The sequence below is a fragment of the Bombina bombina genome, chromosome 7, assembly GCF_027579735.1.
Source record: "Bombina bombina isolate aBomBom1 chromosome 7, aBomBom1.pri, whole genome shotgun sequence".
NCBI lineage: Eukaryota > Metazoa > Chordata > Amphibia > Anura > Bombinatoridae > Bombina > Bombina bombina.
In genome coordinates, this window is record NC_069505.1 from 476,456,710 (window position 1) to 476,481,084 (window position 24,375).

General features: G+C 41.4%; 1 protein-coding gene across 3 annotated transcripts in view; it reads right to left on the reverse strand.

Moving 5' to 3' along the window:
* LOC128666776 (zinc finger protein OZF-like) overlaps positions 1 to 24,375 on the reverse strand; it is a 110,606-nt gene that overhangs the window by 57,690 nt on the left and 28,541 nt on the right. For all 3 annotated transcript variants that reach the window (XM_053721561.1, XM_053721563.1, XM_053721562.1), the window contains 2 exons: positions 24,019 to 24,170; positions 23,042 to 23,155 (listed from right to left, as the gene is read on the reverse strand). In XM_053721561.1, the coding sequence (XP_053577536.1) occupies positions 23,042 to 23,155; positions 24,019 to 24,064 (160 nt within the window). In that variant the 5' untranslated portion in view covers positions 24,065 to 24,170. The remainder of the gene's footprint in view (positions 1 to 23,041; positions 23,156 to 24,018; positions 24,171 to 24,375) is intronic.

The window sequence follows — 24,375 nt, forward strand, 5'->3', positions numbered from 1 at the left end:
TTAAAGAGGGCAGTGTATCAGGGATACTGAATAACAAAGAACTTGAATTTGTAACACCCAAATATCCCCGTATACCCATATTCTACTTCCTGCCAAAAATCCATAAATGTTTGGTCAACCCTCCAGGGAGACCAATCATTTCTGGAATAGAATCACTTTCGGCTAATTTATCCAAATATGTTGACAATTTCCTGCAAAAACATGTAAAGAATTTAAAGTCATACCTTAAAGACTCCACACAAGTATTAAATACACTTAAATCCATTAATTGGGAAGAAGGGATGTACCTGGTAACATGTGACGTTACATCGCTATATACAGTGATTAACCATTCAAAGGGCATTAAAGCCGTAGATATGTTTCTCAGCTCTGATCCACTAATGACAGACCAACATAGGTCTTTTATTCTAAAAAGTATCAAATATATATTAGAAAATAATTACTTCTCCTTTAACGAGAAATTTTATCTCCAAGTAGAGGGCACGGCTATGGGCACAAGGTTTGCACCTAGCTATGCCAATTTGTTTATGGGTGCATGGGAATCCCAGTTCTTTGATAGCTATGGTGCAAACCTTGTGCTCTATAAAAGGTACATTGATGACCTGCTGATAGTATGGAGGGGGACAGAACAAGAATTAGAAATTATGTTTAAAGAAATGAATAACAACACTTGGGGTCTAAACTTCACATATAACTACAGTAAAGACTCAATAGTATTTTTAGATCTAGAGATTATGAGGGTGGAAAACAATTTGGAAACAAAGACTCATTTTAAAAAAGTTGACTGCAGCAATTACATACACGCAAATAGCTGCCACCTAGACGTATGGAAAAAGAGTATCCCAATAGGGCAATATCTACGTATTAGGAAGAACTGCTCTAGGATAGCAGACTTTGAACAGCAGTCTGAGATCCTATTAGAAAGATTTAAAATTAGGGGTTATCAAAAAGATATCACAGAGAAAGCCAAAGATAGAGCAAAAAATACGGATAGGGAGTCCCTATTAATATACAAGGAAAGATCAATGGAAAACAATACCGATAAAATAAAAATTCCGTTTATAACAGATTACAGTATTGATCAAAATATCATAAAAAAAGCAATAAAAAAACACTGGCATCTCCTTAAGGAAGATGATATATTAGGTGACAAAATCTCCAATAACCCCGTATTTATATTCAAAAAAGTTGCAAATTTAAAGACACTCCTAGCCCCTAGTGAATTGAAAAAAACAAAGAAAATTATTCATAAACAAAAAGATCTAACAGGCAAAGATATCATGGGATTTTTTCCCTGCTATACATGCAAAGCCTGCAGTCATAGTAGTAAAGTGGAAAAAATCGAAATTAATAAGGATACAAAACCCCTCATTATTCAGGATATCATAAGATGTACCAATAAAAATATAATCTACATCTTAAAGTGCTCCTGCAACCTTTTTTACTTTGGAGAAACTACAAGAATGGTAAGGGATCGCATAAGAGAACACATTGGTAATATAAAAAATGGTAAGGACGACACCCACTTATACAAACACTTTAAAATAGTTCACAAAGGAAATACTAAACACTTAAAATACTGGGCCATAAAGAAAGTACATAAACATTGGAGAGGTGGCAACCTAGAGAAGAAATTGCTGATAAAGGAAGCCGAAATGATCTATAAATACGATACTCTACATCCTAAAGGCCTGAACTCTGAACTAGATCTCTCACCTTTCCTTTTTGAATTATAATAGTACTAACATAAAATGTGTCAAATCAACTCCAATTCAGTACACAAACCCTAACGTATAACAATAGCAATCTGAGAATATGTAACTATACCTTTTGCAAAGCAGATGTAAATATTACAAGTAAAACATGTTTATAAACAGCTGTTACATCCTTACAGGAGGGACAATGTTAATTACAATGGATTAAAATCTGTTTTTTATAATATATAATGTAAGTAAATATATGATATAGAACATATGGTAAGAACAATAACTAGTATTTGCTGGCCTGCAAAATATCATTTGATATTTAGAATAATAGGAAACTAAATAAGAAAAATGAATCAAACATCAGAAAAAGACCCACAGAGTTAAAAAAGCTAAAAAGTCTTCTTTGGAATTTAAACACTTCCACCTTAAGCCTTTGAACATGGACAAGGAATACGATACCTGTATGAGAAAAAACCTGCAATTCCACCTTTACAAAAAAGTATCTGAAAAGGACCAATCAGAATTATCCACAGCCTATTTAAGAACACCTTTGCCAGTCACCTGCATCTTGATAAAGCTCCCTGGTGAGTGAAACGCGTCGATCTAAGTGACTGTGCCTACTACAGATAAGGACATCTGAATCTCAAATCAACTTTTAACGAACATTTGAGGTAACCCGGGTTATTCTATTACGTCCTGAATTATCAATACCGGAGTCTAAATATCCCTGCGTGCATTGGCACTAGGTGCAGGGTGTAATTTCATCTGACTCACAAGGAATTTATTTCCCAAATCCTATTTGGATAAAATATACACTTAAGCTGAGAGTTTCTTCTTCCTTTTTTGACAACCGGAAGATTTACCGGTGACGTCAGACGCCAAGATCCATGCGGCGCACTGACTCGGCTGAGAAATAGCCGGCGAACACAAGCTCCAGAAGCTCCTCCAGGACTTAAAGAAAGTAAGCTTTTAAATTTGTCTTAACCACATCTGAAGGGAGAGTACAATTACCCCTAGAAAATATAACTCTGTGTGATATTACAATCTCTTACGGAACTTACATAGAGACTTTTGAGACTACCTCTGTGTGATATTACTATCTATTACGGAACTTACATAGAGACTTTGGTATGATCCACATATAAAATTTAAGGCGATACAAAAATAACTAAGTCTGGATAAAAGAATCTATCACACCAAAAGCTATTACGAGAGTTAACTACTGTGCCTATATGATATATAGTTTTTATTATTCGCTGTTCATCACATAGATTGTTTTATAGAAGTCTTTTAGATTTTTATGATTTTTATGACTCTAGAGAAACTTTAGGCTGTGCAATTGGGGAGACGTCCCCTATATAATTGTTATATGTAATATTTTTAATCAAAAATAAATTTGTAAGATTCTTAACATCTGTGTGCATTTACTATATAAGGGTTATCTGTTAGGTCTCTTGGATCCTGCTAATTTTTAGTCTGGACCAATAAATATATATTCTCAATATTGCTATTGGTACTACATTTTCTACCTAGTCTCCAAGTATTGTATTATCCTAAATATAGGATATTTCCAAACATAATAAATTCCAAACACTGTTTATAACACATTTTTTTCACATTATTTTATTAGCAACAATTTTAGTTACTTTTCACATCACCTCGTTAGCAACAATTTCAGTTACTTTTCTATATCACTTACACAAAGTTTAAATTCACTCTTAAAGAAACACCTTTATTAACAATTGGTTTATTTCATTAAAAAATGAAGTTTTATTAATTAATTTCCATTCACTATTATAATATATATATCGGAAATTAAGGTATAAATATATACTTTGTTCTGATACCTTTAGCTTTTTTAGCGCACTTACCCCACTCCCCCCTTTTTTCACTTAAATTTCTGAGGAGAACGAAGGATCTTCTCATTTGTAAGTGTGTGGTATCTCCTTTATACCAGCGCTCTACTGTCACCCCACAGATCATAAACTTATATAATAGCCCAGTGCCGGGTTTTTTCTCTAGACGCCCTGTAATTACAGCAGGAAGTTACCTGATAGTACACAGTACAGGGTATAACATAAACTTATATAATAGCCCAGTGCCAGGTTTTCCTCTAGACGCCCTGTAATTACAGCAGGAAGTTACCTGATAGTACACAGTAGAGGGTATAACATAAACTTATATAATAGCCCAGTGCCGGGTTTTCCTCTAGACGCCCTGTAATTACAGTAGGAAGTGACCTGATAGTACACTGTACAGGGTATAACATAAACTTATATAACAGAAGTCTGTACATTTAATAGCCCAGTGCCGGGTTTTCCTCTAGACACCCTGTAATTACAGCAGGAAGTGACCTGATAGTACACAGTACAGGGTATAACATAAACTTATATAATAGCCCAGTGCCGGGTTTTCCTCTAGACGCCCTGTAATTACAGCAGGAAGTTACCTGATAGTACACAGTACAGGGTTTAACATAAACTTATATAATAGCCCAGTGCAAGGGTTTTCCTCTAGACACCCTGTAATTACAGCAGGAAGTGACCTGACAGTACACAGTATAGGGTATAACAAACTTATATAATAGCTCCACTTGTAATCTAGCCTATGTGTTTAATGTTTAGACTTGGCCGATATATTACCCTATAGCCCTGGTTTTCAAACTTGTCGTCAGGCCTTCCCAACAGGCCAGATTTTCAGGATTACCTTGGATAAAAGCAGGTAGAATAACCATGTTTATTAATCATCTGATTTTTTCACCTGTGCTCGACTTCAGATAGCCTCAAAATCTGGCCTTTAGGGAGGCCCAAAGACAGTGCTCTATAGCTTGACAAAATAAATTACAAGGTGTTGTGTGTAAGAACGAAAAAAATAAAAAAAGGATTAATTTACGCACAGGATAGATCAGCAATTACACAATGCACCATAAGAGTTTTTTATTGTACATCACATATCAGCAGTGGGGCGACACAAAAACTAAATAACCCGCTAGCTTATAAACATTACACAGCTAAAAACTGAACTTGTGTCTAAACAATCACTTAATTCTGCCTCTAAATGGTACGATCATATAAACATGAGCAATGCACCAACCGTGAGAAAATAGAACTTATTTACAAGAGGCAAAATGATCACAGAATCTTTTCTTTACTTAAAGGGATATGAAACCCAGAGCATAGCATTTTTATAAAGTTTCCAATTTACTTCTATTATAAAATGTGCTTTGTATCCATAATATTTTGTGTTGAAGAGATACCTAGGTAGGCATCTGGCGCACTATAGGGCATGAAATAGTGCTGCCCTCTAGTGCTCTTGCAATTTAATAACATTCTTGAAAAACTGCTGTCATATAGTGCTTCAAAAATGGGCCGGCTCCTAAGCTTACGTCCCTGCTTTTCAACAAAGGATACCAAGAGAATGAAGAAAAAAACAAATTATGCTTATCTGATAATTTAATTTCCTTCTGTGTGAGGAGAGTCCTTGGCATCATTCCTTACTGTTGGGAAATACTGAACCTGGCCACCAGGAGGAGGCAAAGACACCCCAGCCAAAGGCTTAAATACTCCCCCTACTTCCCTCATATCCCAGTCATTCTGCCAAGGGAACAAGGAACAGTAGGAGAAATATCAGGGTATAAATGGTGCCAGAAGAGAAAACCTAATTTTGGTCCACCCATCAGAGTAAACGAGCGGGGGCCGTGGACTCTCCTCATACAGAAGGAAATAAAATTATCAGGTAAGCATAATTTATGTTTTTCTTCATTCTCTTGGTATTTTATGTTGATAGGCAAACTACCATTGTTTTTAACTTGCTCTTGAGAAAGACATTTTTAACGTTGAAACGCGTTGAGCTGAGCTTAATAATAAAGCTTTGTTCGTTTTATATCAGACACATAGTGTCTTTTGTTTTTTCTTTGTTGCTGTGACATCGCTGGAATCCGGTTTTTATTGGAGTAAGATACTAATTAACACAATACGAAGTGACTTACTTTACCCTCATTGGAGCTTTTATTTCCTCCTAGTCTTGGTTGAGATTTATACAACAAGATAAATGTGGTTTCAACTCTGCTCCAGCTCGGCTGACTACTCAAAATTTATGGAGTGAGTATATTGCACATATAACACTTCGCTATAATACATCCGTCAAGCCTTTTTTCCTTTATTTGGTAGAGATATCTACATTGATTGGAATACTTGCACTAAAGACCAGCGCCATAAACCTTTCACGAAGCATAAATTATGTTTTCCTTGAGGAAAGTCCATGGCATTATTCCTTACTGTTGGGAAAACTATACCTAAGCTCTAGAGGACACTGAATGATAACTGGAGGGGTAAAAGAGAGGCGGACCCTAATCTGAGGGCACCACAGCCTGCAAAACATTTTTCCCAAAAGCTGCTTCGGCCAAAGCAAAAATGTCAAACTTGTAAAATTTTGAAAAAGTATGTAAGGAGGACCAGGTAACTGCCTTACAAATCTATAGAGGCCTCGTTCTTAAAGGCCCAAGAGGAAGCCACCGCTCTAGTGGAATGAGCCGTAATCCTCTGAGGAGGTCTAAATCCAGCCAACTCATAAGCTAAGCGTATAACACTCCTCAACCAAAAAGATAAGGAAGTTGAAGAAGCCTTTAGACCCTTATGCTTCCCAGAGAAGATAAGCAATAACAACAAAGGAAGAAGTTTGTCTAAAATCCTTAGTAGCTTGAAGATAAACTTCAAAGCTTGAACCACATCCAAATTATGAAGTAAACGTTCCTTCGAAGAAGAATGATTAGGACACAAATATGGAACCACAATCTACTGATTGATGTTGCGATCAGACACAACCTTAGGAAGAAAATTCAAGCAGGTAGGACAGCCTTATAAGTGTGGAACATGTAAATTAGATTGAACCTCCAAGGCACTGCTAATGCATCTATTAGCTCCGCCTGAGGATCCCTGGACCGCGACCCATATCTGGGTAGCTTGGAATTGAGCCGTGATGCCCTGAGATCTATCTCTGGCGTCCCCCATCTGTTGCAAATCTCTGCAAACACCTCGGGATGGAGAGACCATTCCCCTGGATGAAAGGATTGTCTGCTAAGGAAATCCGCTTCCCAGTTGTTCACAACCAGAATGTGGATCGCTGACAGCGAGCAGTTGTGGGCCTCCGCCCACTCCAAAATTCGAGATACTTCCCTCATTGCTAGAGAGCTCCACGTTCCCCCCTGATGGTTGATGTAAGCCACCGAGGTTTATGTTGTCTGATTGGAATCTGATAAACTGGGACGAGCCCAGAAGAGGCCAAGCCTTCAGAGCATTGAAGTTCCAAAATGTTGATCGGGAGGAGGGATTCCTTTCGAGTCCATAGGCCCTGTGCCTTCCTGGCACCTCAAACAGCTCCCCATCCTGAGAGACTTGCGTCCATAGTCACAATCTCCCAGGATGGTCTCAAGAAGGATGTCCCTTGGGACAGGTGATCTGGACAGAGCCACCAGGAGAGCGATTCTCTCGACCGGTTGTCCAGAGAAATCTGTTGAGACAGATCCGAATGATCGCCTTTCCCCTGTCTCAGCATGCACAGCTGAAGTGGTCTGAGATGGAATCTGGCAAAATAAATGATGTCCATGCTGGACACCATGAGACCAATCATCTCCATACACCGAGCCACAGAGGGCCTCAAGGAGGTCTGGAGGGCAAGACAAGCTGAAGTTAGCTGGTAATGTCTCTGGTCTGTAAGGAATATCCTCATGAATATGGAATCTATTATAGTACCCAGGAATTCCACCTTGGTATTGGGAATAAGAGAATTATTTTCTAAGTTTATTTTCCATCCATGAGATCAAAGAAGAAATAGAAGAGCTTTCGAATGGTCTGCTGCCAGACAACAGGATGGTGCTTGAACCAGAATATCGTCTAAGTATGGCGCTACTGCTATACCCTTGGTTCTGGCCACTGCAAGTAGAGTCCCCAGAACCTTTGTAAAAACTCTTGGAGCAGTAGCTAGATCAAATGGAAGAAGTGCAATAAACTGGAAGTGCTGGCCCAGAAACTTGAAGTGTTCCTTGTATATTGGAACGTGAAGGTAAGCATCCTTCAGATCTATTGCGGTCATGAACTGTCCTTCCTGAACTAAGGGAAGGATGGACCTTATTGTCTCCACCTTGAACGAGGAGACAGATAGGAATTTGTTTAGGGACTTTAGGTCCAGAATCGGGCAGAACGTTCCCTCCTTCTTTGGGACCACAAACAGGTTTGAGTAGTATCCCAGACCTCTTTCTGCAAGAGGTACCGGGACAATGACTCCCAGGGAGGATACATCCCTCATGCACCCTAGAAAGCCCTCTCTCTTTTCTGGCCTTGAAGACGGGTTTGACAAGAGGAATCTGCCCCTGGGTGGATAACCCTTGAAACCTATCCTGTATCCCTGAGCGATGACCTCCAGAACCCACGGGTCTTGCACGTCCCCAAACCAAGCTTCCGAAAAGAGCGACAGTCTGCCCCCTACAAGATCCAGAGCCGGATTGGAGGGGGCCGCCCCTTCATGCCGACTGTGTCTCGGCAGGCGTCTTGTTCTGCTTGGATTTATTCCAGGACTGAGCCGGCTTCCAAGTCCCCTTGGATTGCTCGGGCTTTGCGGAGGGCTGCTGTCATTGGGATTTATCCGAACGAAAGGAACGAAAATTAGGACCTTGTCCTTTAGGTTTGTTCTTTTTATCCTGCGGCAAAAAGGCACCTTTGCCTCCAGTAACCATGGAGATAATTAAGTCCAGGCCTGGACCAAATAGAATCTTTCCCTTAAATGGGAGGGAAAGAAGTCTTGACCAGGACTTCAGCCAGAGTGCCCTACGGGCTTGAACAGAAAAACCTGAAGTCTTGGCATTCAAGCGAATAATTTGTATATTTGCATCACAAATAAAATAATTAGCCACCCTTAAGGCCTTAATTCTTTATTGGATCACGTTGAGGGAACCCTCCACCTCGATCAACTCAGATAAGGAGTCACACCAGTAGGTAGCTGCTCCAGCAATCGCAGCAACAGCTGCTGCCAGTTGAAACAAATATCCCATATGTTGAAACATCTTCCTTAACAGAAATTCTATTTTCTTATCCATTGGCTCTTTAAACGACGAACTATCCTCAAGCGGGATAGTAGTGCGTTTAGCAAGCGTGGAGATAGCGCCATCCACCTTGGGGATGGAACCCCACAACTCCAATTGAGAGTCCGGAACCGGGAACAATTTTTTAAAGGAAGAAGAAGGGGCAAATGAAGAACCAATTCTTTACCATTCATTCTTTATAATGTTCGCCATCTTTACAGGAACTGAGAAAGTCTGTGGTACAACCCTGTCCTCGCAGACCTTATCTAATTTAGGAATCAAAGGTTCCTCAGGCAATTTAGGCCCTGGAACCTCTAAAGTAGCCAAAACTTCATTAGCAGAAAGCGTAAATGTTCAATCCTAAATCTAAAGTCTGGTTCTGCCGCAGCTGGAGGCTTAGAGGCAGCAGATTCCGACCCAGAAAGAGCATCCTCTGAAGTATCAGAGGCGTCTTCATCATCGGATAATCTTGTATCAGATAAATCCAATAACCCCTGGGAAGGATAGCAATATTTGACCTTTCGCTTGCACTTAGCAGGGCGAGGTAAAACACTAAAGGCCGCAGACACTGCCGTTTGTAACTGCTCAGTAAAGTCTGGCGGTAAAAGGGCCCCTCCAGATGGAGGATTAGGAGGGATACCGGAAGCTGCATGTGTATTAGGAGATGACTGTAGGGTGCACACCTCACGGGACAGAGACTCCTCAGAGGTAGACGGCTCAGTGGTATCAAACATATTAACTTTCTTTGACATGATTACTTTATCAAGGCATGTGGAACATAATTGAGCAGACAGGTAATCCCGTGGCCTCCTCACAATATAGACAGGTATTAGACTTAGGTAAAGAGGGAGTACCCTCTAACGCATCAGAATCCTCCATAGCTTGCGCTTATAAAGCAGACGATTGAATAATAAAGATAAAACAGCACCTTTATACCCCCAATGGCTGGGGCACTCACCACCTCCTATGACACAGGCCAAACAGAGAAACCGCTTAGTCTCCGGTAAACCGCACGGTCAGGAAAGAGAAAAGCAGTGTGACCACACCCGGTCACATAGTGCACAATGCAGGACCGCCCCTGCTATAGGAAAAAAAACGAAAGTAACCTGTACGTTCCAACATCTGCCTGAGCCTCATCTCACACATGTCGCAGCATAATCATAATATCATAATAAAATTATGTGATTAATCCCCCCTGTTTAATAATCCCCCTCCGGAGATATTAACCGTTGATTCCATACAGATAAAAGGAGCCACACTGTGACCCTGTCTTCTTGCGTTATCATAAGTGTATAAAATGAAAAGATCTTACCGGAATCTATGCCGTAGAACAGAAACACAGCCTCTTAAGTTTGATAGTCTTGTAGCATTGCCCCTGACATGGACTTGAGTGAAGGAAGCAGGCAGTGAAACTCGTCAACACTGATTGCTTAGGAGCCATTAATAAGAGTCTGGATGGATTCGCAGAAAGACTCTCCCTGCATCTCCAGACTAACATTCGTCAAAGCTCTCACTGAGAGGCTGACAAGAATACTTAAAACTCCAGTCCCATTCTGAAGGGTAGATACCCTCCATAAGGAACTACTCTGTATCTTCTGACACTTCTCTGCCATCATCCTGTGACAAAAGGCAAAGAATGACTGGAATAAGAGGGAAGTAGGGGAGGTATTTAAGCCTTTGGCTGGGATGTCTTTGCCTCCTCCTGGTGGCCAGGTTCAGTATTTCCCAACAGTAAGGAATGATGCCGTGGACTCTCCTCATATTAAGAAGGACATTGATAATAGAAGTAAATAAGAAAAGGTTATTTTTAAAAATCCCATGCTCTATCTGAAACATAAAAGAAAAAAAAATGGATTTAATATCCCTTTAAATTGATAATAAATTATGAAGTTTAGGTTTAGGGAAATGGGATAAGAGGGGAGGGGGTGGAGAGGGAGTTAGGGAAGGGGGGAGAAAAATTGATGAAAATGATATAAACAGGGTGCTGAAAACTTTAATTGTTTTAAGAATACTAGGACATTGTAACCCAGCACACTGTTTTATTATGTTGTATTTGATGTGATCCATGACAATAAAAATTATTTCAACTAAATTGATAATAAATGTGAGAAGGGTCTAGCTGCAGACTGGAGCTCCACTCTAGATAGGAAACGTGAGCTCCACTCAAAATGTTTTTTTTGGGTGGGTTTTTTTTAAATCAACTAATGTAACAACCAATAGACACAATAATGCAGAAAACTAAACATTTTGCAGCTTTCTTGTTCTTAATGTTCATTCACGGTGGTTTATGCTGATTTTCATTTATAAGGTTAAATCAGTTGATTTATTTCATTAACCCCTTGAGTGCTAACGACGGCTCTGAGCCATCGCAAGTTGTCTCAGTCAGGTGCTAACGACAGCTCAGAGCCGTCGCTAGCACTCTCCCACCTTGAGGGAGATCTGGGGGCTCCCACCCGCTCCTACCCTGGCGATTGGGCCTGTATAGTGACAGGCATGGCCGGGGCTTCACGTTTTGTGTGGTGACATCACGAGCAATGCCATGATGACGTCACAGGGCAACTTTATTGAAAAATCACAATGACAAGTATAGGGAAAGGAGGCATGCTGCTTAGAAGCCTGTATCTCATGCATCTAAGCAGCTACAGACCCCCAAGACCCACCGTTGGAAAGGTAATCGCCTAACCTTTCCAATGGTATAAGTCTTGTGGGGAGGGGGAAATTAAAAAATGAAAAAAAAAACAGAATTTATCCTTACCTGATAAATTACTTTCTCTTGTGGTGTATCCAGTCCACGGATCCATCCTTTACTTGTGGGATAATCTCCTTCCCTACAGGAAGTGGCAAAGAGAGCACACAGCAGAGCTGTCCAAATAGCTCCCCCTCTAGCTCCACCCCCCAGTCATTCGACCAAAGGTTAGGAAGAAAAAGGAGAAACCATAGGGTGCAGTGGTGACTGTAGTTGAAACAAAAAATGTTTTATCTGACTCAATTGCCAGGGCGGGCCGTGTACTGTATACACCACAAGAGAAAGTAATTTATCAGGTAAGCATAAATTCTGTTTTCTCTTGTAAGGTGTATCCAGTCCACGAATTCATCCTTTACTTGTGGGATACCAATACCAAAGCTTTAGGACACGGATGAAGGGAGGGAACAAGACAGGTACCTTAAACGGAAGGCACCACTGCTTGCAAAACCTTTCTCCCAAAAATAGCATCCGAAGAAGCAAAAGTATTGAATTTGTAAAATTTGGAAAAAGTATGCAGTGAAGACCAAGTCGCTGCCTTACAAATCTGTTCAACAGAAGCCTCATTTTTAAAAGCCCATGTGGAAGCCACTGCTCTGGTAGAATGAGCAGTAACAGTTTCAGGAGGCTGCTGGCCAGCAGTCTCATAGGCCAAACGGATGATGCTTTTCAGCCAAAAGGAAAGAGAGGCAGCAGTCGCTTTCTGACCTCTCCTCTTACCAGAATAGATAACAAACAAGGAAGATGTTTGTCTGAAATCCTTAGTTGCTTGTAAATAGAACTTTAAAGCACAAACTCCATCAAGATTGTGTAACAGACGTTCCTTCTTCGAAGAAGGATTAGGACACAGAGAAGGAACAACTATTTCCTGGTTAATATTCTTGTTAGAAACAACTTTAGGAAGAAAACCAGGTTTGGTACGCAAAACTACCTTATCTGCGTGGAACACCAGGTAAGGTAAATCACACTGCAAGGCAGATAATTCTGAGACTCTTCGAGCAGAAGAGATAGCTACCAAAAACAAAACTTTCCAAGACAACAACTTAATATCTATGGAATGTAAGGGTTCAAACGGAACCCCCTGAAGAACTGAAAGAACTAGATTTAGACTCCATGGCGAAGCCACGGGTTTATAGACAGGCTTGATTCTGACTAAAGCCTTAGTAAACGCTTGAACGTCTGGTACCTCTGCCAGACGCTTGTGTAAAAGGATAGACAGAGCAGATATCTGTCCTTTTAAGGAACTAGCTGACAATCCTTTCTCCAATCCTTCTTGGAGAAAAGACAATATCCTGGGAATCCTAACCCTTGGATTCGCACCAACAAAGATATTTCCGCCATATCTTACGGTAGATTTTCCTGGTGACAGGCTTTCTAGCCTGGATCAGAGTATCTATAACTGACTCAGAGAAACCACGCTTTGATAGAATTAAGCGTTCAATCTCCAAGCAGTCAGACGCAGAGAAATTAGATTTGGATGCTTGAACGGACCCTGTATTAGAAGATCCTGCCTCATTGGCAATGTCCATGGTGGGACAGATGACATGTCCACTAGGTCTGCATACCAAGTCCTGCGTGGCCACGCAGGCGCTATCAGAAACACCGAAGCCTTCTCCTGCTTGATTCTGGCGACCAGAAGAGGGAGAAGAGGAAACGGTGGAAACACATAAGCCAGATTGAAGGACCAAGGCGCTGCTAGAGCATCTATCAATACCGCCTTGGGATCCCGGGACCTGGACCCGTAGAGAGGAAGTTTGGTGTTCTGACGGGACGCCATCAGATCCAACTCTGGGGTGCCCCATAGCTGAGTCAGCTGGGCAAATACCTCCGGGTGGAGTTCCCACTCCCCCAGGTGAAATGTCTGAAGACTTAGAAAATCCGCCTCCCAGTTGTCTACTCCTGGGATGTGAATTGCTGAGAGATGGCAGGAGTGATCCTCCGCCCATCTGATTATTTTGGCTACTTCCGTCATCGATAGGGAACTCTTTGTTCCCCCCTGATGATTGATGTAAGCTACAGTCGTGATGTTGTCCGACTGAAATCTGATGAATTTGGCCGCAGTTAGTTGAGGCCATGCCTGAAGAGAGTTGAATATCGCCCTCAGTTCCAGAATGTTTATCGGGAGAAGAGTTTCCTACCGAGACCATAATCCCTGAGCTTTCAGGGAGTCCCAGACCGCACCCCAACCTAACAGACTGGTGTCGGTCTTTACAATGATCCACTCTGGCCTGCGGAAACATATTCCCTGAGACAGGTGATCCTAAGACAACCACCAGAGAAGAGAATCTCTGGTCTCCTGGTCCAACTGAATTTGAGGAGACAAATCTGCATAATCCCCATTCCACTGTTTGAGCATGCATAGTTGCAGTGGTCTGAGGTGTATCCGAGCAAAAGGGACTATGTCCATTGCTGCTACCATTAATCCGATTGTCTCCATGCACTGAGCTACGGATGGCCGGGGAATGGAATGAAGAGCTCGGCAAGTGGTTAAGAGTTTTAATTTTCTGACCTCCGTCAGAAATATTTTCATTTCTACCAAGTCTATTAGAGTCCCTAGGAAGGGAATCCTTGTGAGAGGGGAAAGAGAACTCTTTTTGATGTTCACCTTCCACCCATGAGACCTCAGAAAGGCCAATACAATCTCCGTGTGAGATTTGGCTCTTTGGAAAGACGGCGCCTGAATTAAGGTGTCGTCTAGGTAAGGCGCCACTGCTATGCCCCGCGGTCTTAGGACCGCCAGGAGGCACCCTAGCACCTTTGTGAAAATTCTGGGAGCAGTGGCTAAGCCGAAGGGAAGAGCCACAAACTGGTAATGCTTGCCCAGAAAAGCGAACCTGAGAAACTGGTGATCTTTGTGGATAGGAATGTGTAGGTATGCATCCTTTAGATCCACGGTAGTCATATATTGACCTTCCTGGATCATTGGTAAGATTGCCCGAATGGTCTCCATTTTGAAAGATGGGACTCTGAGGAATCTGTTTAGAATTTTTAGATCCAGGATGGGTCTGAAAGTTCCCTCTTTCTTGGGAACCACAAACAGGTTTGAGTAAAAACCCAACCCTTGTTCCGCAATTGGAACTGGGTGGATCACTCCCATTGTATGTAGATCTTCTACACAGCGTAAAAACGCCTCGTTCTTTGTCTGATCTGTAGACAGACGAGAAATGTGGAACCTTCCCCTTGGAGGAGAGTCCTTGAATTCTAGAAGATATCCCTGGGATACAATCTCTAAAGCCCAGGGATCGTGTACATCTCTTGCCCAGGCCTGAGCAAAGAGAGAGAGTCTGCCCCCTACTAGATCCGGTCCCGGATCGGGGGCTACCCCTTCATGCTGTCTTGGTGGCAGCTGCAGGCTTTTTGGCCTGTTTACCCTTATTCCAGCCCTGGTAAGATTTCCAGGTTGCCTTGGGCTGTGAAGCGTTACCCTCTTGCTTTGCAGCCGGAGAGGATGAAGCTGGGCCGTTCCTGAAATTACGAAAGGAATGAAAATTAGCTTTGTTCTTTGTCTTAAAGGGCTTGTCCTGAGGGAGAGCATGGCCTTTCCCCCCGGTGATTTCTGAAATAATCTCTTTCAATTCAGGCCCGAAGAGGGTCTTTCCTTTGAAAGGAATGTTCAAAAGCTTGGATTTAGACGATACATCGGCCGACCAGGACTTTAGCCATAGCGCCCTGCGTGCCAAAATGGCGAAACCTGAATATTTGGAAAGCGGCGTCAGTGATAAAAGAATTAGCTAGCTTTAGAGCCTTAATTCTATCCATAATTTCCTCATATGAGGTCTCCGTCTGGAGCGAGTCTTCCAGCGCCTCAAACCAGAAAGCAGCTGCAGTAGTTACAGGAATAATGCAGGCAATAGGTTGGAGAAGAAAACCTTGTTGAACAAAAAATGTCTTAAGTAAACCCTCTAATTTTTTATCCATAGGGTCTTTAAAAGCACAACTATCTTCAATTGGTATGGTTGTGCGTTTAGCAAGTGAAGAAACAGCCCCCTCTACCTTAGGGACCGTCTGCCACGAGTCCCGCATGGAGTCAGATATGGGGAACATTTTCTTAAAAACAGGAGGGGGAACAAAGGGGACACCTGGTCTATCCCACTCCCTAGTAACGATATCCGCAATCCTCTTAGGGACCGGAAACGCATCAGTGTAAACAGGGACCTCCAAGTACTTGTCCATTTTACACAATTTCTCTGGGACCACCAAAGGGTTGCAGTCATCCAGAGTAGCTAATACCTCCCTGACCAAAATGCGGAGGTGTTCTAGTTTAAATTTAAAAGCCAATGTATCTGCATCTGTCTGAGGAGGAACCCTTCCTGAATCAGAGACTTCTCCCTCAGACATCAAATCCCTCGCTCCCACTTCAGAGCGTTGTGAGGGTATATCAGATACAGCTACCAAAGCGTCAGAATGCTCATAATCTGTTCTTAAAACGGAGCTATCACGCTTTGCAGGTAACACGGGCATTTTAGATAAGAAAGCTGCAAGAGAATTATCCATGACTGCCGCTAAGTCTTGTAATGTAAAAGGGTTAGACGCACTAGAGGTACTAGGCGTCGCTTGAGCGGGCGTAACTGGTTGTGACACTTGGGGAGAGGCAGACGGGCTACCCTCATTACCTTCAGTCTGAGAATCATCTTGGGCCACATTCTTAAGTGCAACAATATGATCTTTAAAGTGTATAGACATATCATTACAAGTGGGACACATTCTGAGAGGGGGTTCCACCATGGCTTCTAAACACATTGAACAAGGATTTTCCTTAGTGTCAGACATGTTTAACAGACTAGTAGTATATACAAACAGGCTTGGAAATCACTTTAATCAAATAAAAAACACAATTTGAAAAAAATGTTACTGTGCCTTTAAGAGATAAAAAAGGCACACAATTTTGCAAAACAGTGAAAAATGCAGTAATCCTTTTGAAATTTTCACAGTATGTACCTAGAGCCTTAGTAAGATTGTACCCCTAGTAGCAAAACGATTAACCCCTTAATGCCCAAACCGGAGCAGCCTAAAGCCAACATCCGGTTAAAATTACTACAGCCCCTTGCCACAGCACTGCTGTGGCCCTACCTGCCCTTAGGGACCAGATTTGGGGGAATATAGCTTCCTTTAGGCCCTCAAACAGCAGCAGGACCCTCCATGTGAAGCAGCATTAACTTCTATGTAATTCTAACTGCGCATCCGAGGCGCGAAATTAGGCCCCTCCCACTCTACTCCGGAGCTATAAGGCCTAAGAAATCCCTCCAAGTGAATAAAAAATAGCCATGTGAGTAATAACCCTAGAAAGAACCCCAAATGACTTTCAAAGTGTCTTTTTTCCTAAGAAAACAATTGATTGCCCTGAATTAGTGTCAACCAGCATAATTAGCCCTGTTATGTAAGCATTCAATTCCTTACTAAGGCCTAGATTTAGAGTTCGGCGGTAGCCGTCAAAACCAGCGTTAGAGGCTCCTAACGCTGGTTTTGGGCGCCCGCTGGTATTTGGAGTCAGTGATTAAAGGGTCTAACGCTCACTTTTCAGCCGCGACTTTTCCATACCGCAGATCCCCCTACGCCATTTGCGTAGCCTATCTTTTCAATGGGATCTTTCTAACGCTGGTATTTAGAGTCGTTTCTGCAGTGAGCGTTAGAGCTCTAACGACAAGATTCCAGCCGCCTGAAAATAGCAGGAGTTAAGAGCTTTCTGGCTAACGCCGGTTTATAAAGCTCTTAACTACTGTACCCTAAAGTACACTAACACCCATAAACTACCTATGTACCCCTAAACCGAGGTCCCCCCACATCGCCGCCACTCGATTAAAATTTTTAACCCCTAATCTGCCGACCGCCACCTACGTTATACTTATGTACCCCTAATCTGCTGCCCCTAACACCGCCGACCCCTGTATTATATCTATTAACCCCTAACTTGCCCCCCACAACGTCGCCGCAAGCTACTTAAAATAATTAACCCCTAATCTTCCGACCGCAAATCGCCGCCACCTACGTTATCCCTATGTACCCCTAATCTGCTACCCCTAACATCGCCGACCCCTATGTTATATTTATTAACCCCTAACTTGCCCCCCACAACGTCGCCGCAAGCTACTTAAAATAATTAACCCCTAATCTTCCGACCGCAAATCGCCGCCACCTACGTTATCCCTATGTACCCCTAATCTGCTACCCCTAACATCGCCGACCCCTATGTTATATTTATTAACCCCTAATCTGCCCCCCACAACGTCGCCGACACCTACCTACACTTATTAACCCCTAATCTGCCGAGCGGACCTGAGCGCTACTATAATAAAGTTATTAACCCCTAATCCGCCTCACTAACCCTATCATAAATAGTATTAACCCCTAATCTGCCCTCCCTAACATCGCCGACACCTACCTTCAATTATTAACCCCTAATCTGCCGACCGGAGCTCACCGCTATTCTAATAAATGTATTAACCCCTAAAGCTAAGTCTAACCCTAACACTAACACCCCCCTAAGTTAAATATAATTTTTATCTAACGAAATAAATTAACTCTTATTAAATAAATAATTCCTATTTAAAGCTAAATACTTACCTGTAAAATAAATCCTAATATAGCTACAATATAAATTATAATTATATTATACCTATTTTAGGATTAATATTTATTTTACAGGCAACTTTGTAATTATTTTAACCAGGTACAATAGCTATTAAATAGTTAAGAACTATTTAATAGTTACCTAGTTAAAATAATTACAAATTTACCTGTAAAATAAATCCTAACCTAAGATATAATTAAACCTAACACTACCCTATCAATAAAATAATTAAATAAACTACCTACAATTACCTACAATTAACCTAACACTACACTATCAATAAATTAATTAAACACAATTGCTACAAATAAATAAAATTAAATAAACTATCTAAAGTACAAAAAATAAAAAAGAACTAAGTTACAGAAAATAATAAAATATTTACAAACATAAGAAAAATATTACAACAATTTTAAACTAATTACACCTACTCTAAGCCCCCTAATAAAATAACAAAGCCCCCCAAAATAAAAAATTCCCTACCCTATTCTAAAATACAAATATTACAAGCTCTTTTACCTTACCAGCCCTGAACAGGGCCCTTTGCGGGGCATGCCCCAAGAATTTCAGCTCTTTTGCCTGTAAAAAAAAACATACAATACCCCCCCCCCAACATTACAACCCACCACCCACATACCCCTAATCTAACCCAAACCCCCCTTAAATAAACCTAACACTACCCCCCTGATGATCTTCCTACCTTGTCTTCACCATGCCAGGTTCACCGATCCGTCCTGGCTCCAAGATCTTCATCTAACCCAAGCGGGGGCTAGACATCCACTGAAGAAGTCCAGAAGAGGGTCCAAAGTCTTCCTCCTATCCGGCAAGAAGAGGACATCCGGACCGGCAAACATCTTCTCCAAGCGGCATCTTCTATCTTCTTCCATCCGATGACGACCGGCTCCATCTTGAAGACCTCCAGCGCGGATCCATCCTCTTCTTCCGACGACTAGACGACGAATGACGGTTCCTTTAAGGGACGTCATCCAAGATGGCGTCCCTCGAATTCCGATTGGCTGATAGGATTCTATCAGCCAATCGGAATTAAGGTAGGAATTTTCTGATTGGCTGATGGAATCAGCCAATCAGAATATAGTTCAATCCGATTGGCTGATCCAATCAGCCAATCAGATTGAGCTCGCATTCTATTGGCTGATCGGAACAGCCAATAGAATGCGAGCTCAATCTGATTGGCTGATTGGATCAGCCAATCGGATTGAACTATATTCTGATTGGCTGATTCCATCAGCCAATCAGAAAATTCCTACCTTAATTCCGATTGGCTGATAGAATCCTATCAGCCAATCGGAATTCGAGGGACGCCATCTTGGATGACGTCCCTTAAAGGAACCGTCATTCGTCGTCTAGTCGTCGGAAGAAGAGGATGGATCCGCGCTGGAGGTCTTCAAGATGGAGCCGGTCGTCATCGGATGGAAGAAGATAGAAGATGCCGCTTGGAGAAGATGTTTGCCGGTCCGGATGTCCTCTTCTTGCCGGATAGGAGGAAGACTTTGGACCCTCTTCTGGACTTCTTCAGTGGATGTCTAGCCCCCGCTTGGGTTAGATGAAGATCTTGGAGCCAGGACGGATCGGTGAACCTGGCATGGTGAAGACAAGGTAGGAAGATCATCAGGGGGGTAGTGTTAGGTTTATTTAAGGGGGGTTTGGGTTAGATTAGGGGTATGTGGGTGGTGGGTTGTAATGTTGGGGGGGGGGTATTGTATGTTTTTTTTTACAGGCAAAAGAGCTGAAATTCTTGGGGCATGCCCCGCAAAGGGCCCTGTTCAGGGCTGGTAAGGTAAAAGAGCTTGTAATATTTGTATTTTAGAATAGGGTAGGGAATTTTTTATTTTGGGGGGCTTTGTTATTTTATTAGGGGGCTTAGAGTAGGTGTAATTAGTTTAAAATTGTTGTAATATTTTTCTTATGTTTGTAAATATTTTATTATTTTCTGTAACTTAGTTCTTTTTTATTTTTTGTACTTTAGATAGTTTATTTAATTTTATTTATTTGTAGCAATTGTGTTTAATTAATTTATTGATAGTGTAGTGTTAGGTTAATTGTAGGTAATTGTAGGTAGTTTATTTAATTATTTTATTGATAGGGTAGTGTTAGGTTTAATTATATCTTAGGTTAGGATTTATTTTACAGGTAAATTTGTAATTATTTTAACTAGGTAACTATTAAATAGTTCTTAACTATTTAATAGCTATTGTACCTGGTTAAAATAATTACAAAGTTGCCTGTAAAATAAATATTAATCCTAAAATAGGTATAATATAATTATAATTTATATTGTAGCTATATTAGGATTTATTTTACAGGTAAGTATTTAGCTTTAAATAGGAATTATTTATTTAATAAGAGTTAATTTATTTCGTTAGATAAAAATTATATTTAACTTAGGGGGGTGTTAGTGTTAGGGTTAGACTTAGCTTTAGGGGTTAATACATTTATTAGAATAGCGGTGAGCTCCGGTCGGCAGATTAGGGGTTAATAATTGAAGGTAGGTGTCGGCGATGTTAGGGAGGGCAGATTAGGGGTTAATACTATTTATGATAGGGTTAGTGAGGCGGATTAGGGGTTAATAACTTTATTATAGTAGCGCTCAGGTCCGCTCGGCAGATTAGGGGTTAATAAGTGTAGGTAGGTGTCGGCGACGTTGTGGGGGGCAGATTAGGGGTTAATAAATATAACATAGGGGTCGGCGATGTTAGGGCAGCAGATTAGGGGTACATAGGGATAACGTAGGTGGCGGCGGTTTACGGAGCGGCAGATTAGGGGTTAAAAGTGTAATGCAGGGGTCAGCGATAGCGGGGGCGGTAGATTAGGGGTTAATAAGTGTAAGGTTAGGGGTGTTTAGACTCGGGGTACATGTTAGGGTGTTAGGTGCAGACTTAGGAGGTGTTTCCCCATAGGAAACAATGGGGCTGCGTTAGGAGCTGAACGCTGCTTTTTTGCAGGTGTTAGGTTTTTTTTCAGCTCAAACAGTCCCATTGTTTCCTATGGGAGAATCGTGCACGAGCACGTTTTTGATGCCGGCCGCGTCCGTAAGCAACTCTGGTATCGAGAGTTGCATTTGCGGTAAAAATGCTCTACGCTCCTTTTTTGGAGCCTAACGCAGCATTTGTTTGAACTCTCGATACCAGAGTTAAATTTATGGTGCGGCCAGAAAAAAACCCGCGGAGCGTTAACAGCCCTTTTACCGCCGAACTCTAAATCTAGGCCTAAGTCTCTGAACGTAGCTTACCCTCCCCTCATGGGGATAATGTCAGTCTCTTCCAGCATTATCTCAGTCTTGTCTAGAAATAAATGACTGAACATACCTTATTGCAGTTCCCCTGCAAACTGTTCCCCCCAACTGAAGTTTTCTGGTACTCCTCAGTCCTGTGTGGGAACAGCAGTGGATTTTAGTTACAACATGCTAAAATCATTTTCCTCTCAGCAGAAATCTTCATCACTTTTCTGCTAGAGAGTAAATAGTACAAACCGGTACCATTTAAAATAACAAACTTTTGATTGAAGATAATAAAAACTACAATTCTAACACCACATTCACTTTACCCTCCTGAGAGAGACCCTAGTGCTTAGAGCCGGCAAAGAGGATGACTGGGGGGTGGAGCTAGAGGGGGAGCTATATGGACAGCTCTGCTGTGTGCTCTCTTTGCCACTTCCTGTAGGGAAGGAGAATATCCCACAAGTAAAGGATGAATCTGTGGACTGGATACACCTTACAAGAGAAATATATACAGTATTTAATTTTTTTTTTTTAAACTCGAATCAGCTTAGCACTCAAAGGGTTAACATATGTCCTGTTATGGCAAAGTATAAGCTATAATAATGAGTGTGGAGGTCACGTGTTTTTTGTGTAGAGGGGAGCTTTAAATATTTAAATATTGTGAATTTAAAATAGTAGATAATACATAAAAACTCAAGATGATGGTAGAATTAATCCTGTGCTTTCCTGAAATGATGTACTGTATTTAAACCACTGTGAATGAACATAAAGAAAACATGCAAAATGTTTAGTTTTCAAAATTATTGTCTATTGGTTGTTTGTTACATTAAAGTTGATTTAAAATAAAAAAATAAAAAAAAACCTTTGAGTGGAGATCACATGTTTCCCGTTTAGAGTGGAGCTCCAGTCTTATTTTATTTTTTTAAATATCCAAATCAAGTATTTTTAAACAAACATTCATATCTAGATTTCATTCTGCTGCTGCACCCCCCACTCCCCCTCCTGCCAAACCACTATTTTTTGTTTGAGAAGACGTGCTGCACGGCCCATCAGAAATATGAGTCTGCGCATGCATCATTCGCATTTATCTACACTAGATGCAGGCTGAGCACAATGTATAGAGCGGTTGGGTCTGCTCAATACTTAACTACACTGCAGCAAGAAACAGGGAAAGGCAGAGGGAGCATAAGAGACCGGTAGGAACTTTATCACTAATTAATTCAGAAACTATAACTTTTTAAAACTAGAAAAAAAAAATTTGCATTACAAAAACAAGAAGTTTAAATGTGCAGATATTTAAGTAAGTTAAAAGTGATGGTAGATCTGAGTGATTAAAAAAACACTGATTTACTATCACTGAAAATAAACTAGTTTCAGTCATCAGTAACTAAAAAAAAGGGGCGCTAAACTTACTGTTCTGCGCCGCGGCAGCTTGCTAAAGTCAGCGGCTCTGGCCAGCGCTCTTTACCAATGAGGTGACGTTTCTACCTCTAAACCAATAGCCTTGCGTGTCATCTGACATCCTAGCACGGCTATTGGTTTATAGGTGGAATCGTCATCTCATTGGTAAAGAGAGCTGTGCCGTGGGCGTTTTCTAATAACCAATGACTGAAACTACTGTTTATTTTTAGTGATGGTAAATCCAAGCGTTTTTTAAACGCTCGGATTTACCATCACTTAAATGCACCATTGCTTTAATTTCCATAATCACCTTTAGCCGTATTTATAGGAACTTCGTCCTCCTCGGTCTTCAAGTGATCGTGCGCATTTGCTTCTCCTCCATGCGCAACTACTGAGCCATGTGAAGGCGTCACATCCATACGGCCTGTACAGTGAGAATAAGACGTGTGTGAGTTATTTGTGGCAACTTAAATGACCATTAGAGGGACACTAAAGTCAAAATTAAACTTTCATGAGTCAGATAGAGCAGCAGTTTTAAGATACTTTCCAATTTGCTTTCATTTTCAAATTTTGCCCAGTCTCTTTATGTGCACACTTTCTGAGGCACTAGTCTGTGATTGGCTGATGGCTGTCACATGATAATGGGAGCCGGCAAATGGGGTAAAGCAAAAAATATCTACTACTTTTATGAAATTCAGAGTAAGCGCTATTGCATTCTCTTTTTATTTTGCGCTTGTAAAATAAGCAATTCTACAGTATTCAATAGTCTTTTAAATACGCTAGAATTCCATAATCAACAAATCCTATATAATAAAAAGCCAGGTATGTTTGTACGAAGCGGTCATGCACAGTAGAGACTGCGCGAGGACAAACATACCTAGCCATTTGTGAGGATCACAAAATCATCACAGTGCAGAGAGGGTGGGCGGGAGCGGCCGACATAAGTGGACGTGGCGAGGGCGAGGCCGTGACTGGGGCGTGGCCGGGCAGAAGCGATGCACTACAGAAAATGGCCCGTGTACACAGGCTTTAGGACTAGTTCATAATAATGCACCAGGTGCATGTGTAAGTTTAAGCACATAGGTGACACTGCGCACATGATCCTGGTGCCGAATGTTGGGATTCATGTAATCTTTAACAACTAAGTTATAGCAGGGTAAGTTATAGCATGAGTGCCAACAGTTATGTCCCTTTAAGGCAATCAGATCATTGAGACTACTGGTTTATTACTGTAAATATTCTCCCCTTCTGATGACAAAACCAGGTGTCATGTGACGTCCTGCTTACCGCCGTGTGCATCAGGAAGGTCTGAGGTTTGGTTCTTGTCAGACATTGTCTTGTTCAGCGCTACTGAATATGTCAGATATTCTTATAACATTTCTTCTTTACTGACAAACGCAGTGACATGTATTGTACATGATCCTCACAGTAACAGGAGCCTAAACACACACAGAGAGAGAGGGGGGGGGGTCTCATTAACAGTTTATCATCAAAAGGGGAAGAGATGGTTTAAATCAGTGTTTCTCAACCGCGTACCCCTAACAGGACAGGTTTTCTTTATAGCTGAACTAGAGCACAGGTGAAATAATAAGCTGAACAGTAACCATTGTTACAAACCTGCTCTCACCCATCAGCTGAGCATTT